The 27,810-nt window shown below is 43.4% G+C and overlaps 2 protein-coding genes across 2 annotated transcripts; one reads left to right on the top strand and one right to left on the bottom strand.

Moving 5' to 3' along the window:
- The first annotated feature begins 6,868 nt into the window (after positions 1 to 6,868).
- LOC139564715 (E3 ubiquitin-protein ligase rnf146) lies at positions 6,869 to 11,160 on the top strand. The gene is made up of 3 exons (XM_071384498.1): positions 6,869 to 6,960; positions 8,741 to 8,803; positions 8,977 to 11,160. The coding sequence occupies exon 3, from the start codon at positions 8,989 to 8,991 to the stop codon at positions 10,036 to 10,038; it is 1,050 nt and encodes a 349-aa protein (XP_071240599.1). The 5' UTR covers positions 6,869 to 6,960; positions 8,741 to 8,803; positions 8,977 to 8,988; the 3' UTR covers positions 10,039 to 11,160.
- A 1,583-nt stretch (positions 11,161 to 12,743) lies between these two features.
- LOC139564084 (cartilage matrix protein-like) lies at positions 12,744 to 27,197 on the bottom strand. The gene is made up of 12 exons (XM_071383292.1): positions 27,191 to 27,197; positions 26,375 to 26,599; positions 24,603 to 24,811; positions 21,584 to 21,618; positions 18,335 to 18,714; positions 18,108 to 18,230; positions 17,870 to 17,998; positions 16,784 to 16,920; positions 14,711 to 15,203; positions 14,418 to 14,570; positions 13,471 to 13,563; positions 12,744 to 13,233 (listed from the first exon to the last, which is right to left on the bottom strand). The coding sequence occupies exons 1-12, from the start codon at positions 27,195 to 27,197 to the stop codon at positions 13,178 to 13,180; spliced, it is 2,040 nt and encodes a 679-aa protein (XP_071239393.1). The 3' UTR covers positions 12,744 to 13,177.
- Positions 27,198 to 27,810: the final 613 nt, after the last annotated feature.

Raw genomic sequence — 27,810 nt, forward strand, 5'->3', positions numbered from 1 at the left:
CTAGAAGGATTAATAACGTTTCTTAACATTAAAACCGAGTGTTGGTATTGCAGTCGTTGATCCAGCTGTTGTCCATACATTCAATTGAGAACTCAAGGGCTGGGTACACTGTAACTAAATATTATTAAGTAACTGGTTCCACAGCCTTTTTTTTGGTTTACTCAACTTTTCATTTTTAGTTTTCCAACATGAGAAAACGTAGGCAAAAATAATTAAACTAGAAAAGTATTATTTTACCATCAGAAAAAGGCTGTAGAAACAGTTACACACACAGTTCTTTTAACATCCAATGTTTTCAACTTACATATTTGACACTGTGCAAACTCACAACCTCTTGGTTCACAGCATACCAATCTTCCTGCTATGCCACCACGTCTGTGTCAATAACATATTTGACACATGTTGACATACATGATTGCATTGTGCATGTTAATGTCTAATGTAGGGGAGAGCGAGGTATGTTGTCACACTTCTCACGCTGTCTAACATTTACTGGGCACAATACATCACAATGGTATAAATGTATACCAAATTAAAGAAGTAAGTCTTGGGCACTTATTTTGTATTCATTGCATCTTCTTATCTTATTTCAGTACGGAGTTGAAGACCGTTAAATAGAGAGTGTGCACTTGTGACAATTTACCCCATAAACGGGTAAATTGTCACACTACGTCGGGTAAATTGTCACATTGGATTATCAACAAATAAGAACACAAATAATTAATTGTGAATATTGATTTTAATTTCAAATTCAAAACCAAATTCAACTTCATTAAAGAACTCAAAATAAAAACAATCATGCCTAGAGAATCTAGCAAATCATGCCTTTCAATCAAAACAAGAATGCTGGCAGAGCACACATGAATTAAGTGTCACGACCACTTAACTTTGAACTTTGAAATGGAATGTTCTCTGGCGTGCACATAGATCCACGGTAATTGTTGGAATCGGAATGGAATGTAATGTAATGCTGCAGATAACTTGCTTAAATGTTTAAAGTCTGTGGTGTACAGCAGGTCGGCCACCAGGGGGAGTCTCGTCGAGGCCTGGTGACAGACAGAGTATACATCACGAGGCGATGGCTCCATCTGCTGGACGTGCTAGGTCTCGACGTGCTCTCCGGCCAGGACTAATTGGGTCTGATTGGGAGTTGGTGAGTAATCAAGGGCTGATTGCTCACCTGCTGTGCAAGTCCCATAAAGCTGCCAGATGGGCAGCACACGGGGAGAGAGTGGGGGAAGAAAGGACTCCCGTATAGTTGGGTACGGTTGCAGAGGTAACAGGAGTGAGTTCAGTTTTTGATCCCCACAGGATACAGCAAGACCAGGAGCCAAGAAGATAGTATCCCGGAGAGGTTCTCATGGGGGAGACCTATTCTTTTCTTTTGAACTTTTATTTTAATGAACACCTTTGAAACTGAGCTAATCCTACTCTGTCTGTGTCTGATCTGTGTAAACGTTTTGACCCAACCCCCTGGTCTGCCACAAGTCTTAACAAAACAGACGAGGTGTTTGAACACACTAATGCACAGTTTTCTAACAGTCTATACGAGTACATCCGTATCTGACTAATCAGACTCATCTTCAGAGTCACAGTTCTGGCACACATAAATTGCCTGGCCTGAGGTGCAAGCATCATGGGCCCATTTGTTGCATCTCACACACTTCACCCAAGTCTCCTTTGGAAGGCTGTTTGAAAATGGCTCCACACAGACGAGGCAGAAGCACTCCTCTTCATCTGATGATGACTCTTCTACGATTTTTCTTTTTTTAGCTGCCTTGTTCTTTGCAGATCCAAATTTTGCTGGGCAGGTCTGCGCTTGCAATAGGCAGGGCTGGAATGGTGCTGGGACCTGGCAGGTTGGTGCTGGGGCCTGGCAGGTTGGTGCTGGGGCCTGGCAGGTTGGTGCTGGGGCCTGGCAGAGCTGGAATGTTGCTGGGGCCTGGCAGGTTGGTGCTGGGGCCTGGCAGAGCTGGAATGTTGCTGGGGCTTGGCAGGGTTGATGCTGGGGCCTGGTAGGGTTGGGTTCTGAATGGGGCAATCTGTAACGTAGGATGGCGCAAACTCGGTTTCCAGAAATACATCCCTGTTGTAAGGTTGTACCCCAGCCACCCTAAAGCCAGCCTGAATGTTCAAGGGGGTTGCAGCCAGAGGGTAGGCGATTACAACAATCCTAGGAATGTCATAAATTGACATTGTCTTCCCGGGATTGTTCCTCAAGGCATCACACGCTGTGTTGATGTGCCTCTTTAGTGGCCCGTAGACAGACCTGTCTAAGGGTTGAACCCGACGAGAGCAATGGGGTGGAAATTACAGCATAATTATGCCATTTTCTTTGGCATAATTGAGTCCATCAATGAACAGAAGAGACTCGTGTTTTTGTCCAAAAGGAGTAAACAGGGCTTCTCCTTTGAGCACTTCGTATGCTCGATGAAATGTTTCAGGAAGTTAACAAAGTGCACATATTTCATCCACCCAGAGGGATTTGCCCCTCCTTTGCTGCCAGATGGCCCGTTGATCAGGAATTGATCGAAGAAGTTGACACGGGGAATATAAAATATGGAGGTATACTATTCCCTGTGGCTGAGACAGCACAGACCAGTGTGACGAGGGTTCCCTTTTCAGCGGAGGTCAGTGACCCTACTTGTTTGAATCCACGTCTGCCCACCACTCTGTAAGGTTTATGTACAGTGGTCACCCCACTTTCATCGACATTCAAGGTTTCCTGGTCCAAATTGATATCTCTGTAGCACTTCTGCTACATTGTCGAAGAAAGCATGAACATTTCATCTGTTGAAGCTACTTTCCCTGGCAAGGCTAGTTGCCTCCGGCTTTCTTAGCGACAGCGTTGGGTGCCGCGTTAAGAAGCCTGTAAACCACTCCGAGCTGGCCTTTTTCTGCCCACATTGGCACGAACTTCAGCTGGTGTGCCACAGCAAACTGATAGGCAAGTGTCACGCCCTGACCTTAGTTATCTATGTTTTCTTTATTATTTTGGTTAGGTCAGGGTGTGACGAGGGTGGGTATGCTTGTTTTGAATTGTCTAGGGTTTTTTTGTATGTCATGGGGTGTTGGTAAGTCTAGGCAAATGTATGTCTATGGTGGCCTGAATTGGTTCCCAATCAGAGCCAGCTGTTTATCGTTGTCTCTGATTGGGGATCATATTTAGGTTGCCATTTTCCCTTTTGGTTTTATGGTTTCTTATTCTATGTTTAGTTGCCTGTCTGCACTAGCCATATTAGCTTCACAGTTCGTTTTGTTATTTTGTTCGTTTTGTTCAGTGTTCATTCTTTAAATAAAGAAGAATGTACGCTTATCACGCTGCGCCTTGGTCTCCTCCCTACGACGGCCGTGACAGCAAGTCTTCTGAGCTCCCTTGGCGACAGACCAAAATAAATGTCAACTGACCTAGTAATATACTGAACAAGCTGCATCTCCAAATCAGGTGAAAAACCCTGCCGTTGCTTTGTATAGCCAACTGTTGTTGGCATGGCTGTCTGACTTTCAACTTCTTCTCTGGTTACCTTTTAACAATACCGAGTCAGAGTATGGTAATTTATGTCAAAATCCTTCGCTGTACTCCTGATTGATTTGTTCTGCAACTTCACCAGCCTCACTGCCATTAACATAATGCCAGGTGGTGTGCTGCCATTCTCAGTCTTTATTTTATCATTTCTAACCATCTTTCTTTCCTTCCTTCCTTCACTTCTTTCCTTCAAAAACACACTTCCTCATTGAAATTACATATTCATTACAGGCGTATTACGCCCACCTCCCTGTCTACTATCCTTGTTGCCACAATGCAATTCATAACACCACACTAAATTCATGACACTGTATGAAGTAGTGCGTGTGTGTGTGTGGATATACTGTCTCATACAGTAGGCATGTAGTGTTAGCAGACACACACACACACACACACCAGAGCCTGTCTTGTGTAGTCCAGGGATATGTCTGCTGCTCTAAACTATACGTGTATATATAATAATTCATTTACAGTAACATTTAATCCTATTATCAGAGCTGATTACACAATATCACAATGTTTTTTGAGCATGTTCTATGTGTCTATGTATACTGGGGCAAGTTGTCACATGTGAAGACTTGCCACTAGGTCATTGAGACAACTTGCCCCAAACTGTGTGCTAATGTTGGCTAAATCTTAAGGTTCAACATAGGACTACAGCTAAAGTATCAAAAGGCACGTTATTGTCTCTTCTACTCAGTGCAAAATTATAATTTTGAACATTCATACCTAACAAAGTTTTATTGCATAAAATGTAAAGTGCCAATTTTTTACTTTTGAAGGGGAAAAATAAGAAACTTGTGCTCACCTCAGAGTGGCCTTGACCACATGTAAACAGGAAGTTGACCATAGAACATGTAGTCACACAAAGTAGCTATCTGAGATAGTGCCTCTAGTGTTGGAATTATGAACAGTTTGACAACTTACCCATGTGACAACTTACCTTGCTCGCCCCTATTCACCTGGGATTTGAACTCACAACCTGGTTCACAGCATTCCAATCTTCCTGCTACTCCACCATGTCTGTGTCATTAACGGATGCGCTTGTATCTATGGGGATAACGGCTTTTGTTCATTCCAAGATCCTAAAGATAGATTAAAACTATCTGGCTCATCATTTTTCTTTTATCTACAATTTAGGTCTGCCGTTAGGGCTCATGGTGTTCCTTGGCAGTCAGCTTTGATGCTACATCCTATGCATAAGATTTTAAAATTAAGATCGAAACAAAGGGTTTCCAAAATGTGTCTTATTTACTATCAACTTCTTATAAACCTCTTCCTCTCTATACTCTATGGAAGAGAGACCTTCCAGGTTTGGATCAATGTTTTAGTTGGGACCGCGTGTGGTCTACTATTCAACAATCGTCCGTTTTTCATTTATCTCTATGTCAGAAGTGCATTCTTCTTGCTGGCCTAACGGCTGCAAAATAAATTATTCCTGTATGATGGAAGCCTCCACACTCACTTTCTATCCGTCAATCGATCCCCATTTTTTTGTATTTAATTTATATGGAGCATTCTACTTCTCACATTAATGGAGCTAAAGAAGAGACTTTGAACCAATGGCTTCTTGCCGGTAAAAAAACGTTGATGGGTTGCTCTGGATTTTATTTTGTATTTTGAACCGTTTATGTTTATTTAATTTGATCCCTTAGGTCCTCGGTGGGTTGGGATGTAGGTCCTCGGGTGGGTTGGATTGGGATGTAGGGGGGAGTATCTTCCTTTTGTGTGTATGTTTTCATGTTTTCTGATAGTTATTATTACTAAATAAACATTTGATCACAAAAACACGTATTTTCACCTGTATTGCTACACTTTGCGCTTCAAAGTAAATCTCAGCTCTGTTAAAAGTATACTCAATAAAAATGATAAATTTAATTTATCATAGTGATTAAGGAGTAACAAAACATTGTTTTTACCTTTATTTATCTAGGCAAGAACAAATTCTTACTTACAAAAACGGCCTACACCGGCCAAACACGGGCCAATTTGGGACACCCAATCATGCCTGGTTGTGATATAGCCTGGATTCGAACCAGGGTGTCTATAGTGACACCTCTAGCACTGAGATGCAGTGCCGTAGACCGCTTCGCCACTCAGGAGCCATAAGCACCAGCAACATTAGACAACTATACAGAAAAATCTAAAATTGCTTAAATAAGTTAATCAAATCAATCAGATTAATTGACACAGACATGGTGGCATATCAGAATATCATGAACCAAGAGGTTGTGAATTCAAATCCCAGGTGAGGACATGTTGGATAATAATTACTGTATAAATGAACATACACAGTGTGATCATATATGGCAATGTGTATCAAATATGCAAGTTAAAAACATTGTATGGTAACAGTGCTGTGTGTGTAACTACACCGCAGCCCGCAGCCCGTCTGGTGTTCAACCTTCCCAAGTTCTCTCACGTCACCCCGCTCCTCCGCTCTCTCCACTGGCTTCCAGTTGAAGCTCGCATCCGCTACAAGACCATGGTGCTTGCCTACGGAGCTGTGAGGGGAACGGCACCTCCGTACCTTCAGGCTCTGATCAGGCCCTACACCCAAACAAGGGCACTGCGTTCATCCACCTCTGGCCTGCTCGCCTCCCTACCTCTGAGGAAGTACAGTTCCCGCTCAGCCCAGTCAAAACTGTTCGCTGCGCTGGCACCCCAATGGTGGAACAAACTCCCTCACGACGCCAGGTCAGCGGAGTCAATCACCACCTTCCGGAGACACCTGAAACCCCACCTCTTTAAGGAATACCTAGGATAGGTTAAAGTAATCCTTCTAACCCCCCCCCCCTCCCCCTTAAAAGAGTTAGATGCACTATTGTAAAGTGGTTGTTCCACTGGATATCATAAGGTGAATGCACCAATTTGTAAGTCGCTCTGGATAAGAGCGTCTGCTAAATGACTTAAATGTAAAAATGTACACTGAACAAAAATATATATGCAACAATTTCAAAGATTCTACTCAGTTACAGTTCATATAAGGAAATCAGTCAATTGAAATGAATTCATTAGGCCCTAAACCATTGATTTCACTGGAAATACAGACCTACATCTGATCACAGATACCTTTAAAAAATCAGAAAATCAGCCAGTATCTGGTGTGACCACCATTTTGGCCGGTGTAGGCTGTCATTGTAAATAAGAATGTGTTCTTAACTGGCTTGCCTAGTTAAATAAAGGTAAAAAAACAAAACATCTATGGACTGACCAATGGTATACACCAATGGGCGTTTTCTAATATCAAGGAACGCCCACATTAAGAAACTCCCCGAATTGCGGTCTGCAATCACTTCATATTGCACTTCTCCGCTGATTCGAGAAAATTGTAACGTGCGTGTGCTGTGCGTGATTACGTACAATAAACGTAGTCATCACGTTGACAGGCTAAATACGCTACGTTGCTTTTTGTGAAGGAGGAAAACAGACGGGTGAGTTTAACTTAACATTTCTCGCTATGCAGCTAATTTAGATAAATGTGTATGATTTAAGGTCAATGTAATATTTAACAATACAAGAGGCGCACAATGACCGACAAATCTAACATGCGAAATTACAGTCTCGGCTAAGAGAGACGTGACTAGCTCTGGCTTTCTTTCTCGACTGAGACGGCAAGCTAACGTTAGCTAGCTACGTTGTCAGTCCTAGATACTTGGATACAACATGTATCATTGTTTTGATTCCTCCTGAGGGTGGGTAACGTTAGTTCAAATTAAAGTTAACAGACTAGCTAACGTCAGTTTGTCGCCATTTCAATGCGAATAACAACACCGTCACCGAAAATATCAAAATATTGTGGCCGTAACTCGCTACGTTAACGTTATGTAAGAAGAGAATGCTGTCGAGTTTGCTAGCTCGGAGATTAGCCAACGTTAGTTAGCTAACGTTACATGGCTAACGATGGTTTACCCTCGAAGGGGGAAAAAAAAAAAAAATGATGTTCGCTAACGTTAGCTGTCTTAGTTTTTGGTAGGACTGTATCACGACATTTTTTCCATGGCGCAAATTTTAACGAAGCAGACAACTCTTTGGTCCATTTAATATCCTGCTGTATGTAAAATAGTTAGCTATAGCTTGGGAAATAAAATATTACACTGGGTAATAAGTGACACTGGATGACAACATAATGTTTTGTTTTTAACATTAAGGCTGTACTCCAAAATAAGTGAAATCTGCTTAATGTTTTGTTTCCTTGCCGCGATACAGGTCCTGTCAGTTAACTAGCTCACATACTGACCACACTGCTCACGTCTCTTGCGTGAGCGTTGCAAAATAAATTCAGACATGCATGTTAGTAAGGGCCTCCTGAGTGGCGCAGTGGTCTAAAGCAGTGTTAGCTGTGCCACTAGAGATTCTGGGTTTAAGTCCAGGCGCTGTCGCAGCCGGCCGCAACCGGAGACCCATGGGGTGGTGAACAATTTGCCCAGCGTCCTGGTTAGGGGAGGGTTTGGCCGGCAGGGATGTCCTTGTCCCATTGCACACTAGTGACTCTTGTGGTGAGCTGGGTGCAGTGCACGCTGACATGGTCGCCAGGTGTACAGTGTTTCAACGAATCAGTGCGGCTTGGTTGGGTTGTGTTTTGGAGGATGCACGGCTCTCGACCTTCACCTCTCCCGAGTTCGTACGGTAGTTGCAGCGACGAGACTGTAACTACCAATTGGCTACCACGAAATTGGGAAGGAAAAAGGGCAACAAAATCATCTGTTATTAAATCATTGCATCCACACTGCTTGCACAGGTCAACGAGCGTCTGCGTAGCCAGGCACTAAAATAGAACTTACATGCTGACCAGACCGGTTGCGTACGCGAGCTTTGCAAAATACATGTACACGTTATTCAATCATTGCACCCACACTACTCGCGTGCACCTGCGTGGCCAGGTGCTAAAATAGAATAATTGGTCCTATTTGGGTGAATTGAAGATGAACTTAGGTCCAAAGTCCAGTCGGTTGCAGTAATGCACCTCAAGTTGGTTGCCAACTGCCATATAAAGTCCAAAATATGTCATTGTTAACTAGCTAGTGTATCGGGACCCTGTTCTGGTCATTTCATGAATTAGTTGAAAATAGTCAAGTATAAATAGTCTTTGTTTTCGGATAATTAAATCGACTGCTGATATTGTCATTCCCGTATTGTTTACTTTCCCGGAATCGTAAGTTAATCTATCGATTAAAAAAAGTCTGTGCTATAACCTTTGTTTCCTTTTGGCAGTGAGACATTTGAACAACCACCAATAAGCCTAATGCTACAGTGGCAACATTAGCAGATATTACAGTAAGTAGCTACTACAGAATCTCTGGCTGTCCTGTGTGTAGCTAAATAAACTGCTTTAACTTGTTCAGTCTATTGGATGATTTAATTTGACAACTATGATGCTAGTAGTTCACATTAACATCCTTTTCTGTGTCCATAATGGTCTCTTTGCCCCCCCACTCCCGCACCCAAAGTACTTCCTAAGGATGGCTAGCTGCGGTGAGGTTGACCACTCTGTGAGCTCGCTCCCATCCAGTAAGAAGGGGAGTGGTGACTCTGCCTGCTCTGGTTCCAGTGGCTCATCACCTGCCCTTCCTGTCCCAGAATGTGCCATTTGCCTGCAGAGCTGTGTCCACCCTGTCCAGCTACCCTGCCGCCATGTCTTCTGCTTCCTGTGTGTGAAAGGGGCGTCCTGGCAGAGCAAGCGCTGTGCTCTCTGTAGACAGGAGGTTCCCGAGGACTTCCTGGAGCACCCCACTCTGTTGTCCCCCGACGAGCTTAAGACCGGAGGGCGGGGTGCCACAGGGGACAATGCCTGGTACTATGAGGGGAGGAACGGCTGGTGGCAGTATGACGAGAGGACCAGCCGTGAGCTGGAGGACGCTTTCTCCAAGGGCAAGAAGACAGCCGAGATGCTGATAGCCGGGTTCCTGTACGTAGCCGACCTGGAGAACATGGTGCAGTACCGGCGCAATGAGCACGGCCGCCGCCGCAAGATAAAACGGGACGTTGTGGACATCCCCAAGAAAGGGGTGGCGGGCCTCCGTCTGGACACCGAGGGCGGCACGCAGGGGTCCGCTGCGGCAGGGAGAGGGAACTCTGCAGACGGGGCTGATACTTCAGCAGCCGCAGTGCAGCAGGCTGCAGCAGCTCCAGCTGCCTCCACAGTCCTGTCTGCTCCTGCCAGGCCTCCCACCTCTCTGGGGGGGCAGGCTGGCAGCCCGACCAGCCCCTCCCTGGAGGACACCCTGGCCCTGCTCCACATCAGCCCCACAGATGCGCCGGAGAGGGCGGAGGTCGGGGAGGGGGAAGAGGAGGCCACTGCGACACCCTCCATGTCATCTGGTCCTAACACTTCTGTGGATGGTTCTGGGGACTGGAGTGACGATGAGGGGGATGGGGAGGCAGTGGAGCCCCAGGAGCAGAGACTGCGTTTGGGGGAGAGCCCAGAGGACAGGTCCCCCCCTGGGGCTGAGGCCTCCAGCACCAGTAGTGTGAGGTCGCGAAGGCCTGACGGCCAGTGTACTGAAGTGTGAGCTCAACTCATCCTGAACCTCTTTACTGTAGCTAACATTCTCAGTTAATATAGGACTCTAAAACCGATTCAAACCAACCCCTGCATACAACTGTTTCAAGGCAAGGAGATACTCCCATTTATATTAGACTTTAAAGATGAAAATTACCCCCCTGAAAATTAGTGATAGTCTAAATTTACTGGTGAGCCTTGGGAGCAAAGTCTTTCCCCATACAACTTGTTAATTGAGTGTTGAGTTGTTTCGTGTAAGTTGTTTGAACGTCCCCGTGCCTCCAGACAGTGTGTGTGTGATGCAGCCGTGTTGAAAGATGGAGACTTTTTATTTTAAGAGACATGGGGTGGCAGGTAGCCTAGTGGTTAGAGCATTGGACCAGTAACCGGAAGGTTGCAAGGATCGAATCCCCGAACTGACAAGGTAAAAATCTTTCGTTCTGCCCCTGAACAAGGCAGTTAACCCACTGTTCCTAGGCAGTCATTGAAAATAAGAATTTGTTAACTGACTTGCCTAGTTAAATAAAGGTAAATTTAAAAATGGGGTAGCGGCCTTTTAGCAGCTAGTCAACAGTTGTTTTGATCGGATCAGTGGTTGTTTTCCTCTCTGCAGCAGCTTGGTGTGTTGCGCTCTAGGCTGCTCCAAAGTGATTAACACCTAGCTCCATGACCTCTCTGATCAAAGTCAGACAACATTTTAATTTAAGTTGCTGATTATTCATCTGAAATGCTAGTCTGTTTCATAACGTGTGCATGTGTTTTAAGAGAGGGGTTGGTTTCTTGAACACTACTGGTGAGGAGGAGGGCTGGTGTTTTAGTTTTTTGTTTGATTAACTGTTTTTATTTTATTTTTCTCTGGTTGTAAATTCTATTGTGTGGTTACTATGACGAGAAGAGCAATTGTTGCTAAGTGGCTTGCTGGCTGTCTCCAGCAACACCACTTGAAGTTTTAAATGTTATTGTGTTTATATTTCTTACCAGCCCAGCTTACTGTCATTGTCATCTGTTCAGCTCAATTTTACTGTCATTAAGATAACCTTTACTTTATGTAACGATTTTTGGTTTGTAATCTTTTGTTACATGGTTTGTAATTTTAAATAAAATGTGTGTATTCATCAACCCCAAAGGTTGAGATGGGAAGTATAGTTTTTGTTGAAAGCAAAAGACAAGCTGGTCACATACCAACACAACTAGCGACATGCAAGAAATAAGCTCTCTTGTATCAAATCTGGTCACAATGCATTTTTTTCCTGATATTTTTCATGTGACAACTCTACATTATATATACAAGTATGTGGACACTCCTTTTAAAATTAGTGGATTTTGCTATTTCAGCCACACCCGTTGCTGACAGGTGTCTAAAATCGAGCACACAGCCATACATTCTCCATAGACAAACATTGTCATTAAAATTGCCTTACTGAAGAGCTAAGTGACTTTCAATGTGGGACCGTCATAGGATGCCACCTTTCCAACAAGTCAGTTAGTCAAATGTCTACCCTGCTAGAGCAGCCTTGGTGTGCTGTCATTGTGAAATGGAAACGTATAGGAGCAACAACGGCTCAGCCACGAAGTGGTAGGCCACACAAGCTCACGAAACGGGACTGCCGAAGTGTGAAAAAATCTGTCCTAGGTTGCAACACTCACTAACGAGTTCCAAACTATCTCTGGAAGTAATGTCAGCACTAACTGTTGGGAGCTTCATTAAATGGGTTTCTATGGCTGAGCAGCGACACAGAAGCCTACTTCCTGTTTCAGTATGACAAAGCAAAGTCCATACAGAAATGGTTTGTCGAGATCGGTGTGAAAGAACTTGACTGGCCTGCACAGAGCCCTGACCTCAACTCCATCAAACACCTGTGGGAGGAATTGAAACGCTGACTGTGAGCCAGGGCTATTTGCCCAACCTCACTAATGCTCTTGTGGCTGAATGGAAGCAAGTCCTGCAGCAATGTTCTGACATCTAGTGGAAAACCTCCCCAGAAGAGTGTGTAGGCTATTATAGCAGCAAAGGGGGGACCAACTCCATATTAATGCCCATGATTCTGGAATGAGATATTTGACGAGCAGGTCCCACATACTTTTGGAACATGTAGTGTACCTCACCACTTGCTAATATCATGCACCTGCTGCTCCTGCCCTGCACAGGTCCACTCAGTGCAGTGTAGCGTACCTACTTCAACAGGTTCCAGCCCGCTCTGAATTCATCTCACACCCTGGTTTGATATTCTGATCACATATCTGTAAGCAACACCAAAGCCTGGTGTTTGGCCAGGAAACACATGACCTTTGTAAAGGGACAGGAGAGGAAGACAAAAGGGGTTGCATCCAAAATGGCTCCCTATTTAGTGCACTACCCTTGACCAGGGCCCACTATGTAGGGAATAGGGTGCCATTTGGGACGTACCCCTAGCGGTGTGTTATCCAGGGACCAGAGACCTGACAGCTGGGTTCACACCATAGTGAAGCTTGATCTATCAGGGAGGGAAAAGGAGCGGCTGACTAACCTAGATTTATGCAGCAGGATAAACAATGTTTCATTGTTAGATTATTCAGGATTCACATGCATTGGAAATTGTAGCAGTAAGACCACTATGTGTGTTTCTGTTTTATACAAAAACCTTGTCGGGTTCAATCCAAATCTAACAGATGATCGGATCTTCCAATCTTTGAAAACATTGTGACATATTTTGGTGTTCCACAAAGTACAATACAAAAGATCAACAGGGATTTTATTCACATCAACAGCAATAGAAAGCATTTTGCTTGAAATACAAAGTGATTTTACTTTGATTTGTCATTATAAAATGTTGTACTGTATCTTATATGAGTTATATTTGGATCTATAAATTGCAGTTATCTGCCAAATAACATTTTACTTTTAAAAATAAGCACATTTTGATACCTGAATGTAGCAAAGATATACAGTATTTTTGGCTTCACTCCAGTCCACAGCCCCATGCATAAATGCATAGTTTTGTTCAGAATATAAATAGCAGTTACAGTAGAAAATATACCATATTATGTTTCAGTGTAGCATGTTGAAATAGCTTAAAGTTATCCCTTGAAGTTTAGTAATGCTCTTGCACCGCAGGCCAGTTGAGAAGAATCCGTTGAGGACGAACAGATGAAAACAATGTCTTTGTCCTTCATTCGTGTCCAAGCTGATTCTCAAGGGTCTCCATCCTTTTTGACACAACATCAAGTATTTACACATGAAGGAAGTTATTGATTTTAAACTAAACACATGTTCAAACATAATGGGTGCATCCTAAAGGGCAGCCTATTTCCTTTATAGTGAACTACGTTTGACCAGGGCTGATAGGACTCTGGTCAAAAGTAGCACACTATACAGGTTACCATTTGGAAAGCATGCAATGTCATGGCAATATTAAAGCTCTTATCTAAAGTATGCACACCACCACAGAGCTGTAAAGGATATTATTCTGGGTCAGTCTCCTAAGCTGTTCGTTGACCTGCCTCTGGAAGAGCATCACGTTCTCACACTTACACATATCTTGAGGGGAGGGTTTCTCTGTTCACAGACAGACACAGTATGGATTGTCTTTTAGGAACAGACTGACACAGATCAAGTGCAATACAATTATTCATTCCCAGAGCCTCACAATATACTGTACAATGATAGGCCTCCAATGGTATGGTTTCTGTTGTACTTCATAAAATCACCTGCAGGTGGCAGAGATGTACAGCATTTTCCCCCTGAACATAAAGTACTTACCGGCTCCTCAATAAATATTTCCTGAAATGCAGTGCATGAGAGAAAATCGATCTAACACACATTTTAAACTGGGTGGTTCGAGCCCTGAATGCTGATTGGCTGACAGCTGTGGTATATCAGAGGTATACCACGGGTACAACAAAAAATGTGTATGTAATCCTCTAATTACATTGGTAACCAGTTTATAATAGCAATAAGGCACCTCGGGGGTTTGTGGTATATGGCCGATATACCACGGCTAAGTGCTGTTCTTATGCACGACGCAATGTGGAGTGCATAAGAACCGCCCTTAGCCGTGGTATATTGGCCATATTCTTATGCACGACGCAATGCGTAGTGCATAGGAACCGCCCTTAGCCGTGGTATATTGGCCATATACCACACCCCCCCAGGCCTTATTTCTTAAGTATAAAACATGATATGGAAGTCTATAAGCATTACCTTCATAAACAATCTGATTAGTTCTAAGACTTTAGATGGGTTTTGGGGCATTTTTGATTCAGTATTTGTATTTATAGAATTCATAATTTATTCAAGATGAGAGGATTTGTGCACTGTGCAGGAAAGTGTGAGGAATAATTAATAATGTGTAGCTGTGATGGATCTTTAATAAGAAAGTTATTTTAGAGTGTGTTTTATTAATTGGGTACCTTTACATATCCGTGACTTGAATTTGTCTGTAGTTTCTGCCATGTTGCTAAACTCTTCAGCATAGTACAAATGCTTATCATCTGTCTCGGAAGCAATTTCCCTGAGCTCCTCTTCGGTGGCTTTACCAACACCAAGTGCATATATCGTGATACCTGGGGGCGGAGAAGCAGGTCAAAGGTCAGAAGGAAGTGGATGAATGACTCCTTTAAGAGAAGATGGTACTCTATTAAAGGCTGTTTAAATGGCTCTGCAATCAAATCAAGTTCAGCAAACACGATGTAAGAAACCATACCAGTATCCTTTGCCTTAGTGGCCCATTTCGACACATCATCCTGGGATCGTCCGTCGGTGAACACGATGCTGACCCGTGGCATGTCGGGCCTGGCCCCCTCCTTGGCAGAGAAGCTGTACTCAAACATGTGATGCAGGGCAGCGCCCGTCATGGATCCTCTGCCCATGTACTGCATCCGCGACACGGCCCTGTTGATGTCCCAGCCTGAGGTATACTGACCCAGGGGGAACTCTGTGCGGACCTTAGTGGAGTACTGCAGCAGCCCCACGCGGGTGCCCGTGCCGGACACGTCCAGAGAGTCCACGATGCTGTTCACAAACTGCTTGGCAAGGTCAAAGTTGGCCAGTCCCAGGCTCTTAGAGCCATCAATTACAAGTACCAGATCCATCACTCCATCTGAACACTCTGCCTCTGCCGTAGTAGAGACAAATAGTGCTGAGTCGTCACGACGCCCCAAATCAACTATACTATGGCAAGACAGCAGCAGAAAGTACTAGCCTACATTACTTAAACAATGTTGCTGATAGGCTACTAACTGGCTCATTTTACAATAATGGACCAACATTATGAAGACCTGAGTGGGGGGACATATTATTATTTTTATCCAGTCGGATAAACACTCCAAACAGCCTACCTGACCGCTTGGAGGCGTCCACATGGTCCTAAAGCACACCTTTGCATCGTTTTGTATCACATTCCAATGATAAAACTGGGGGGGACAAAAATGCAATTTCAGAATGTGGGGGGGACAGTCCCCCCGTCCCCAGTGACCTGTCCCCCCGTCCCCAGTGACCTGGTGCAGGTCATATTGAAATAGTAATAAGGATCATTCTCATTAATAATGGAAATGTGTGTTCTCTACTCTACTCCAGGCTTCATGGTACCAAATACATAGTCATTTTAATGCAACATTGGGTAATAATGTGCATGAATATCCATCTATCTACCTATCGAGGACTACTCTTACTTCCTTCATGACATGTGCCTGTCACTGTCAAACAGTATAGAATATTCCTCTTAATCCAGGAAAAGAACACCCTGGACTAGAGGGAGCATCAGGACTAACCATGACCTCATAATCACAACTCACAAATTATGTAACATATAAATACCAGGATGGAAAAACACTCAGTCACAGTCAGACCCATTATAAAAGAGGCAGTTAGGTGTATATTTAAAAGCAGTCCAACTTCCCTCAGTCACATAAGCATTAATACGAAACGTCCATTCTAACATATCAATTCAAAGGGATGTGAATCCGTTGGGCCAAAACAGCATGATGCATAGAGAAGATCCTCTTATTACTGTGCAATGTCCAAAAGATCTGTTACCGCACAGCTGATAGTAATACATGGAAGCATGCCATGGACTTACTCTTGCAGGTTCTGTTATCAGGTCTGAGTTTGTAGCCTTCTCGACATCTACACACAAATGAATCTTCAGTGTTCACACAGTCATGCTCACACCCATGGTTACCAAGGGAACATGGATCAAGCTCTGCAGTAAGTAAAAGTGATCAGACCCAGTTGTTGAGGTCAATAAGCAAGACCTGCTAGTATGTTGAAATCTAAGTAAAATGTTGAAAACAAATGATATTTCTGCGTATTAGGTGAGACTGAGATACAGAAAAACTGAAAAATGAATCTTCAGTGTTCACACACTCATGTGGTCGCCAAGAGCACAGTGGTCAATCTCTGAGAGGTGTTAGTCACATCGGATACAAAGATAGAAACAAGGCAGGAGAGAGAAAGGGACAATGCATACTAATATTCTTTCAGGGAATTAACACTTCTACACTGTTATATAGAAATATAACAGTGACTCACATATTCACTACATTCAACAAATAAATACATTACAAATGTTTTCCTCAACACTGCCCACACAGTGAGCACAGCACCCTATTGCTGAGTCCTCCAGGGACTGATATTTTTAATTAACAGTTTCTGATTGCTTTATTTGTTAGATTAAATATATTTTAAACCATTTTTAGAGGTGTACTGGCACTTCCATCTCAGGAGGGGGAGGTTGAGTACAGTGTTGTTAATAGCACAGTAACACAGTTCATATAACCAGAGGAGTGATGAACTTACTACTGCAGGTCTTGCCATCGCGGTTGAGAACATAGCCCCTCGTGCATCTACAGATGTAGGACTCAGGAGAGCTGACACAGTCATGCTGACAGCCATGGTTCCCCAGGTCACAGTAATCTATTCCCGACGGGAAAAGGTAGAGACACACATAGATGGGCTTGAATTCATACATTATTCTCAGGATGTCAACAAGAGAATAGGTGCCTTTAATTTGAAATGTTCTTTATTTCCTGTAATACCAGTTGTTTCTGCCAATTTTTTTTAAGCACTTACAGATTATGATTAACACACAGGGCTCTGAAATCAATATCCCAAATGTGTTAGGATTGTAATACACTCGAGAGGTGTGCTTTCTGAAGTGAATTGAAATGTTTATTGTGCAATTTGCATCGGAACATACACTCTTAGAAAAAAAGTGCTATCTAGAACCAAAAATGTTTGTTCGGCTGTCCCCATAGGAGAACCCTTTTGGTTCCATGTAGAACCCTTTCTACAGATCAAACCAGATGGATTCCTGGCTGTCTGTTATGATCTCTTAGTATTCTGACACCCTGGACACACTCCCCCATATGTCAGCAGCCAGTGAGATGATTCAAAAAGCACACTTCCCCTTGGAGATCTCCCCCATGCTACTCTGGAGTCTGAAGTTCCACTAGAGAACTAGGGGCATGTCCAAATGTGGGTGGACTTGGACCTCCTTCTGGCAACAAGATAGACCAAATACTGTATTAGAGTTGGACTGATCTGGGACATTCATCCCTTCAACTGCTTAAAGAACTGATTGTGCACACTACAATTGTCAAGCATAGTTGCATCACTGAGCCAGTCCATGGATTGAAATGTAACCCAAAACAAAGTATTTGTTGTTTTCAGTATAATAGCCCATCAGATTTGAGCAATGAAAGGACATGGAAATCTGGAATTCAGGTTAACCTTCACAAGCAGATAAATTACTTGTTTTCAGGGTAAATTCATTATTTTTGTTCTATGTTAACTTTAGTCATAACCACAAAAAAGAAAGATAGAAAGAACGAACGAACGAAAGAAGAAAAACTAAGAATCTCACTTCGGCACGTCCTCTCGTCCTCGTTGAGTTCATACCCAAGCCGGCAGCGACACTCGTAGCCGAGTACCCCTGGCACGTTGGCGCAGATATGGGCACAGCCATGGTCCACCACATCACACGGGTCTTCCGCTACAGAACCAGGAGGACCACAACATAGGCAAAGACAGGATTGAATACTACTGCTGTAGCTAACCCTAACCCTAAACCTTCCCCTATGCTTCTGCTGCTGTTCACTCACCGCGGCAGGTCTTGCCATCGGAGTTAAGGGTGTAACCCCTTCTGCACCGGCACATGTAGGAGGCTGGGATGCTCACACAGAGGTGATCACACTGATGGTCCGTCACAGAGCACAGGTCTGTACCTAATACATACACACATACATACAAATAATACATCCTTACAATCTCCATCAATATAATGATTAAAGCACATGAGTGTATTGACAGATGAACAGAGAGAAAACACCTCCACACAGATTGGACTGGAAGACGGAGGTGAGGGTCTCTATCTGGCTGAAGTTGGCCACCAGGTACACATGCTCCGAGTGGGGCTCACTCCTGATGGCCCGCAGCGTGTTCATATCCACCCTGCCCACTCCGATGACGAAGATCTGGATGCCCGCCTGCCGGGCCTGTGCTGCCACCTCCTCCACCGTGTCCTGGGGGCGCCCGTCCGTTACGATCATGGCGATGCGGGGGATGTGCATGTCGGCGGGCCGGGCGCCCTCTGGCTCGGTGAAGGCCGTCTCCATGGTGTACTGGATAGCCAGGCCGGTCATGGTGCCGGTGGCCAGGTGGTCCATGGCCTTCACCGCCCGCTCCACATCTGCCTTGAATACAACAGTCCTGTGTTTGTTAGAGAGAGCGAGCGAGCGAGCGAGCGAGCGAGCGAGCGAGCGAGAGAGAGAGAGAGAGAGAGAGAGAGAGAGAGAGAGAGAGAGAGAGAGAGAGAGAGAGAGAGAGAGAGAGAGAGAGAGAGAGAGAGAGAGAGAGAGAGAGAGAGAGAGAGAGAGAGAGAGAGAGAGAGTTTTTTTTTGAGTTTTTATAAAACCTTTATTTTCTACTCAATTATTAACATAAATAATGACACACTGCCTTTTCAGAAATGAAACAATAAATGTAATTCCTACTCAAAATAAATAAAATAAAAATACAAAAGAACATATACATTCAACTTATTTCCTCAACAAAAAATAATTTCCCCTCCTCTACAAAACAAAGCACTCCTTCATATGCCCACTTCTCCTCAAATAATGGGAGATCTTTTACAGCTGAGAAGAACTCAAAATCCACTTTTATTCTTGCTTTCACTAATCCTTTAAAAACACATCTTATATCCTTCTCATATCCCGTGTCTATCTTATGTTTCCTACTGAAAAAAATTGACATCTTAGCTTGTCCCAAAATAAAATTTAACAGTTGACATTTTCTTTTCTGTTGCTTACTATATTGAAACCCCAAAATAAAAACATTGTTATTAAAAAACTCACCTACAGCTCTAAACAAAGACTCCAGTATTTCCAATAGAGGTTTTATCCTCTCACACTCCATAAAACAGTGAAAAATGGTTTCTCTTATATTACAAAAAGGACATCCATCTCTAACCTCTGAGTTAATGACAGATACAAAAGCATTAACTGCAATAATGCCATGTAAAACCCTCCATTGCATATCACCAGTACCCTTTTGTAACGGTGGTTTGTACAGTGCTCTCCATGCTGGCTTTACCTTGTCATCAATTCCCAATTTTACCCTCCATGGAGTGTCTTTTCTATTTTTCAATTTATCTTTATTTAACACCTTTACACACCCCCTATACAAGTCCTTCCCATTCACCTCATCCAAACCCACCTCCTCCAACCCTCTCAAATCCAACAATAAACCCTTTCTCTCTGACTCTGGGATATTTGGTGTAATCCCTAGTCTTGGAAAATCGACGTCTTCATCTTGTACCTTCTTCTCGTGGCTATTAAGCATTCCCCACTCTTCCTCTGACAGAGCCTTCCTGCAGCTCCCCAACATTTGTCCGACAATCCTTTCCGACCTCATCCCCAAATGTTCAGCCACCCGTCTTCCATCCATTAAGGCGGGCCCAGCCATGGCCATTAACTGTTTTAAGGTGATTATTTTGCCCTTCACCAGAATCTTGGAGAAATGTGGAACAGCTGCAGTTGTACAATCCAGTCTTGCCCCATACACCAGCGGTTCCTCCAACAGCCAATGCACTGACTCCGCTGAATTTCGTCTGGACACCTTCATTATGCTCCACACTCTGAGAAGGCCTCTGTAAAACGGAGGTACTCCCTCCCTAGAAATCTGTCTACTATCAACCAAAAATAAAGCCTTCTTTAATCCTAATCCTCCAACCCTCTGTAATACAAGACCTGCCACCCCTCTCCACACCACATTTTCCGGTCCATAAAGCAACCTTTGAATAAACTGAAACCGGAAAGCAGCAGCTCTACTAGCAAGATGTACAAGACCTTGTCCCCCCTCCTCTTTTGATAAATACAAAACACTTTGTGGAACCCAATGATATTTATCCCAAAAGAAATCCACAATAATTGCCTGTATCTTAGCCAGAAGGCCAGATGGTGGTTCTAAAACTGACAACCGATGCCACAGTGCAGAGGCAATCACATTATTAACTATAATAGTGCGCCCCCTATATGACATACGAGATAATAACCAACGCCATCTCCTCATCCTCCCTTCCACCATTTCAACCACCCCACTCCAATTCTTTTCCATAGTCCCCTCATCTCCTAGGTACACTCCAAGATACTTAAAACCTCCCTTACACCATTCTAGCCCCCCTGGCAAAGCCATGATCCCTCCAGCCCATTTCCCAATCTGTAAAGCACAACTCTTTTCCCAATTTACCTTTGCAGAGGATATTCCCCTAAAACGATCAACCATTATACTCAAACTATCCACCTCCGCTTGATTTTTCACTAACACAACTACATCATCAGCATAGGCTGAGAGACGAATAGGAGGAATATCCTCTGAAAGGTACACCCCTTCAATGCGACTTCTAATGCTATTTAGTAGTGGCTCTATAGCAATGGCATACAACATCCCTGACAAAGAACATCCCTGCCGAATACCTCTACACACTTTAAAAGGAGCACTCAAACCACCGTTAACTTTCAATACACTTTCAATGTCACCATATATCACCTTTATCATGGCAATAAAACCCGAGCTGAACCCAAACGCCTCAAGCGTGTGCCATAAATATTTATGTTCAACTCGGTCAAATGCCTTTTCCTGATCAATTGAAATTAGACCAGCATCCAACCCAATAGCCTTAGAGACGTCCAAAAAATCACGAATCAGAGAAATGTTATCCCCTATCTGCCTGCCAGGAACACAGTAGGACTGGTCCGTATGTATGATTTGCCCCATCACCTCCCTCAGCCTGTTGGACAAAGCCTTTGACAATATCTTATAATCAGTGCACAATAAAGCCACCGGCCTCCAGTTCTTCACCTCCCTAGGGTCACCCTTTTTGGGCAATAGGGTGAGGACAGCCCTTCTGCAGCTTATTGGTAGTAACCCTCCGGTTAAACTATCATTAACTACTGCTAGCCAATCTTCTCCCAACATAGCCCAAAAAGACTTAAAAAAGTCAACGGGAAGCCCATCAATGCCTGGTGCCCTTCCATTTTCCATGCCTTTTAATGCAGTGTATAACTCCTGCAAAGACAACGGTTGCTCCAGCTCAACCTGAGCTTCTGCAGCCACCTTTGGGAGCCCATCAAAGAACTGTTGTGTCACTGTTTTATCCTCTTTGTACTCACACTTATAGAGCTCAGCATAGAACTCTACTGCCCTCTTTCTAATTTCACTCGGGCTAGTGAGCTCTTGTCCAACAGCTGATTTGAGACAATGAATAATTTTTCTTTGTCCATTCTTTTTCTCTAAACCAAAGAAAAACTTGGATGAGGCATCCATTTCAGATATTCCCTGAAACTTACTTCTCACCAATGCCCCCTGTGCTCTGATACCCAGCAGGTCTGCCAATGCAGCTTTTCTCTTCTTGAGGGCCTGAGTATGGCCTCGATCTCCTGTGGTCTCAACCAACGTCATGAGTTCCACTATTTCAACCTCTAAGGCTTTCATTGATCTGGTGATATCCTTGGTGACATTCCTCGTGTATTGATTACAGAATTGTTGAATCTGGATTTTCCCTATATCCCACCACTGTTGAAGTGATATAAAACTGGCCTTTTGAGACCTCCACCTCTCCCACAAAAAACTGAAACATTTCCTGAAATGAGCATCACTCAATAAAGTTGTATTAAAATGCCAGTATGCACTTTTGGGTTTTACATCATTAATGAACACCACCTCTGTTATTAAACAATGATCAGAAAATCCCACTGGGGTTATCACACTTGATTTACAAACCTGAGATTGATGCTCAAAACAATAAAACCTATCTAACCTAGCCATAGAAATGATGTTCTCTCTCACATGCGCCCAGGTGTACTGCCTTGTTCCTCCATTTTGACTCCGCCAAATATCACACAATTCATGTGTTACAATAAGGCGTTTTAAAAAAGTCCTTGAGGCTATATGAGGTTCTTGGTGATTTCTATCTAAATCGCTGACTGTGCAGTTGAAATCCCCAGCAATAAATAAATAATCCTCTTTATTACATTTCTCAATGGTATTTGATAATGTCTCTAAAAAACATACCCTCTCAACTGTCACCACTGGGGCATATACATTTATCAGACACATAGTGATGTTTTCATACCTTGCTCTGACTTTTAATAACCTCCCCTCAACTATCTCCTCAATCTCATAAGACAAAGGCAAAAACCCTTTTGAGAACAAAATAGCCACCCCCCCACTTTTTGAGTTTTTATGACTACACACCACTGTCCCACCCCACTCCTTTTGCCACATGACTTCATTTTCCAAATTACTATGCGTTTCTTGTAGAAAAATTATGTCACTTCCCTTTCCCCTAATTAACTCATACACCATGGCTCTTTTTTTACCATCTCTTGCCCCATTTACGTTTAAAGAAGAAATCTTAAAACTGCTCATGGATGAAAAAAATATACAGATGATGATACAGCCACCACATCTCTTTACAGAGTTAAAACTGCAACTGAACTCTTTCATTTTCTTTCGAATTTACATCACTTATCACTCTCGTGACCACTTTCTTGAGTCTAGCAATTTCAGGGCTTTTCAACCCTCCTCCTGTAATTTTTGACATCAGAAACTTTGCTGATTCAATAAACAATTCACTTTCAGGGAAAAAATCAGTTACTTTGTAATCCTGCATATATTTCTTCCCTTTTGTCAACTTCAGAAATTGACGTATCTTCTCAATTCCATATCTCCCTTCTATCTCATTTGTCTCGCTACATTGTTGTGACGCGTCAGAAGACTCACTCTCGCTATCCTCCCCAGAAGAAAACTCTACCATCTCTACCACTTGTTCATCTTCAACTGATTTATCACTCTCTACCTTTCTCTTAGAACTAGACCCTTCACCCCCCCTTACGTTCTTCCTTTTACTCCTAGGTATTTTGAAAACATCTGCTTCTTTTTCCGTTATTTCAATCTCCTCTTGCCCTCCAATTTCATTTTCCAGCACCACCTCAGCGACGGCAGTCGCAATCTCACCACCTGTTTCCCCTCCCTCTTTGTTCTGATCTACCACAATTTCCACCTTATCCACAATGCCTTCTTCTCCTACTTTTCCAACCACATCTGCCCACCTTCTCCCTTCCCCTGCACCCTTAGCATTTTCATCCCTTCGCGGTGGTGCGTTATTTGCACCAGCACTATAACTACTACCGGTCTCAGCGCGCTCATTCTCGGGACAACTGCGCACCAAATGCCCCTCTCTTCCACAACCAAAACATTTCATTGATTCAGTCGAAGCGTAAAATACATAATCAAATCCATCAATCTTAAAACTGAACGCTAAATTCAGTTCATCTACGTCCTTTTTTAAGATCATATGCACTTGCCTCCTATGAGACACGACATGTTTCAGCAACGGAGATTTGCATCCAAAAAGAACCTTCTTTATTGTAGATACGATTTGACCATGACGCGCTAACTCTCGCTCCAGCACTTCATCTCTAACAAAAGGTGGCACGTTAGAAAGTATCACTTTTTTCGCCGGATTCATAAGCGGAAATACCTGCGTCTGTGTTTCCCGCAACACCACACCCGTCTCGACTATTTTATTCACCTTTTCAATAGAATCTAAGAATATCACTACAGCGCTATTCATCCTTGAGGCTGATTTGATGCTATCATACCCAATGATAGCACCCACCGCAAGACTACATTCTTCTACTGAACAGCCAGCCGCGGCTGGAATCTTCACTCCATTCCTTCGACTAAGTTTTTCATACTCCAAACCTCCACGAGTGGCCATTTCAACCCGCCCCACCCGCTGGTTGTGCCCTCGCGACAAACAAACAACCTCAAACTATCCCACCACCCCTATACTTTCTTATTAATATTTAGAAAAAATACCCTTAAACCAACTAAACTAATCAATATATATATATATTTACATACCAACACCCAATAGAGTGAAAAGAAATCCAGTCGCTCTCACAATCACTCCTGCTTGATGACTCACTCCCAGCATGCACTCCGAAGAGAGAGAGAGAGAGAGAGAGAGAGAGAGACAAAGAACTCGTGAGGTAGGTGTTATGGGATAACTTGTTCCCTAGGGCCTAGACTACCTTTCTGCTGTAGGTGTTGAGGGAGAACTCGTTCTGCACCACACTGCCATACTGCAGCAGCCCGACGCACGTCGCCTCCGGCCCCACGTCCAGGAAGGCCAGGAGGTTGGTGATGAAGATCTTGACCTTCTCGTAGTCGCTGGGACGCACGCTGCGGGAGCTGTCGATGATGAACACAAAATCCAGGGGCTTCCCTTTACACAGGCTCTCTGGGGAAAGACACAGGCATTACTGGAGGTACAGTAGGCCAGGCATACTATATGTGATAGTTACACAGGCTCTCTGGGGGAGAACACAAAGAAAGCCTTAATGGAAGTATTGTACTGTATATAGGCTTACTGTAACTCGAATATAGTATTTACAGGGGCTCTCTGAGGAACATACTTCTGACTGGAAGTAGTCTTACTATACTGTATATAACGGATATTTACATGGGCTCTCTGTATGAAGAAACCAGAAGTCGGGTCTTACTTAAAGTACTATAGTACATAATTCTGACACTATCTGGTTGATTCTTTCTTTTTGAATTTGGACAATAACTATTACTTTGTGTACTCAGTCAGTCAGTCTGAGAGCAGAGGAAAGATTCTGAGTTCTCTAGTCTCCAGTAATAATCTGTAGGTCAGTCAACACTAAACTAAGCCTGGGAAAAGACAAGAATAAAAACTTCTACATGCTCCATATATTCCCCTAGAGAGGACCAGTTTCCCTGGTCAGACATTGATTTTACTTGATCTTTACTGTGAGGGGAAATACAGACCTATTATGAATATACATACTGTACATGTGCACACACATATGGTCTGTATATTCCATCATATTGTACTGTATGTCCCATTATATTGTACTGTATGTCCCATTATATGCACCGTATATTCCATTATATTGTACTGTATGTCCCATTATATTCCAGGCATTCCACTATCTTCCATTGTATTTGTATTTATTACTCTTCCTCGGGTCCAAAAACATTAAGGCAGTTATATACAATAAAAAATATTACATGACATTACATAACTCTTTACCCAATACATTTAGTGTGTTCCCTCAGGCCACTAGTCCACTATCACATATTTACAATACAACATCCATGTGTATGTGTGTGTAGAGTGCATGTCTTATCATGTACATGTACATGTACATGTGTGTCTGTGCCTGTGTGTGTGTCTCTTCACAGTGTATTTTTATCTGTTTTTGAAATCTGATTCTACTGCTTGCAGCAGTTAATTGATGTCCAATTTGTAAGTCGCTCTGGATAAGAGCGTCTGCTAAATGACTTAAATGTAATGTAAATGAATAGAGTCCCATGTAATCATGGCTCTATGTAGTACTGTACGCCTCCCATAGTCTGTTCTGGACTTGGGGATTGTGAAGGGACCTCTGGTGGCATGTCTTGTGGGGTATGCATGGGTGTCCAAGCTGTGTGCTAGTAGTTTAAACAGACAGCTCGGTACATTCAGCATGTCAACACTTCTTACAAAAACAAGTAGTGATGAAGTCAATCTCTCTTCCGCTTTGAGCCATGAGAGATTTACATGCATATTATTAATGTTAGCATTTACAGGCCAGCCGTGCTGCCCTGTTCTGAGACAATTGTAATTTTCCGAGGTCCCTCTTTGTGGCGCCTGACCACACAACTGAACAGTAGTCCAGGTGTGACAAAACTAGAACCTGTAGGACCTGCATTGTTGATAGTGTTGATTGTGACACAAACCACAGTATTTAGCTAGCACCACATTTCCTTTAGTACCAGTCATCTCTGCTGGTCTTACCCACTGAGTTAGACTGGACGGCCGAGTCATTGCGTCCTCTGGACAGGACGGATGGTCTGGGACGGCGTCTGTCTCTGTGGTCCACTCGGACTGCATCGCAGCAGAGCAGGCAAAGAGCCCGAGGGCCAGGGACCTCATCCTTGACCAGGGGGATCCACAGACGGATGGATGGACAGACAGCAGCTGGTAAAACAATTGCGAAGACAACCAACTCAACCTCCAGTCCTGAGGATGAGTGCACAACAACAAACACAAACACTGACTGACAGGGAGACTGGGGATGGGATGTCAGTCAGACTCTAGAGGAATTATAAATAGGAAGCACTTTCACCTCCTGCCTGCCTGAAACCACAGCTTCAGATTTCACCTCATTAACCCAGAATGGTTTCCATGTCATAGAACAGTACGATTAGGGTTGTGTCCCAAATGGCACATATTGCCTATAATGGTCAAAAGTAGTACACTTTATAGGGAAAAGGGTGCCATTTAAGACGGAATTACAGCTACAATGTATACAACACATTCCAGACCTGAGCTACCAGTGAGGGAGTTCCACAATCTAATACAAAAACATACACCAGTTCCCTTCAGTTTATGAACTGAAATGTAACATTGGCTGCTCCTGGGTGTCTTCCCACAGAGTTATTAATACATGGAACTAAACTCCACTCTGAGTTGAGATGTTTAGGTGGTACAGGTGGTTTGCAGTGATTTAAAGAGGTCTATAATACACAGCAGACTGTTCCTCTGTTATCCCTCCCATAAACCCCTACATACACCCTGCTGCTACACTCAACACACAGCTGTTGACTGTACGGGCCATTCTTTAAGACATACCATGGCTTTAAAAGAAATAGCCATTCTAGAACACATATGTTCTATTTAACTAGGCAAGTCAGTTAAGAACAAATTCTTAGTTACAATGACGGCCTATACCGGACGACGCTGGGCCAATTGTGCGCCGCCCTACTTGAGTCCCAATCACGGCTGGTTGTGATACAGCCTGGATTTGAACCAGGGTGTCTGTAGTGACACCTCAAGCACTGACAGGCAGTGCCTTAGACCACTTCACGACTCTGGAGCCTGAGTGATGAGCTGATTACACTGAGTTGTTCCTTAGTCTGTTCACAGGTCTGAGATGCAAAGGAGTACCAGACATGTTTATGATGACTGTTATTGACCTGAAGCAAGCAGGGTCACACACTCATGGAACATCAATTCCTGTACAACTACCACAGCTGCACAAGCATTTGGTAAGTGAAAAACCAGTGAAAACAAGAGACACAATGCCAGCACATGCCAGAGATCGATACAACAGTTGTTGCTATTACTCATTCAGTCTGTAATTGAAAATGAAGGAGATGGACCATATAAAACTGGAGTCCTAAAAAAACATAATTACAAACGACAATATTTTTTAACCTTTTGTCATGGCC

This window comes from Salvelinus alpinus, chromosome 35 (assembly GCF_045679555.1).
Source record: "Salvelinus alpinus chromosome 35, SLU_Salpinus.1, whole genome shotgun sequence".
NCBI lineage: Eukaryota > Metazoa > Chordata > Actinopteri > Salmoniformes > Salmonidae > Salvelinus > Salvelinus alpinus.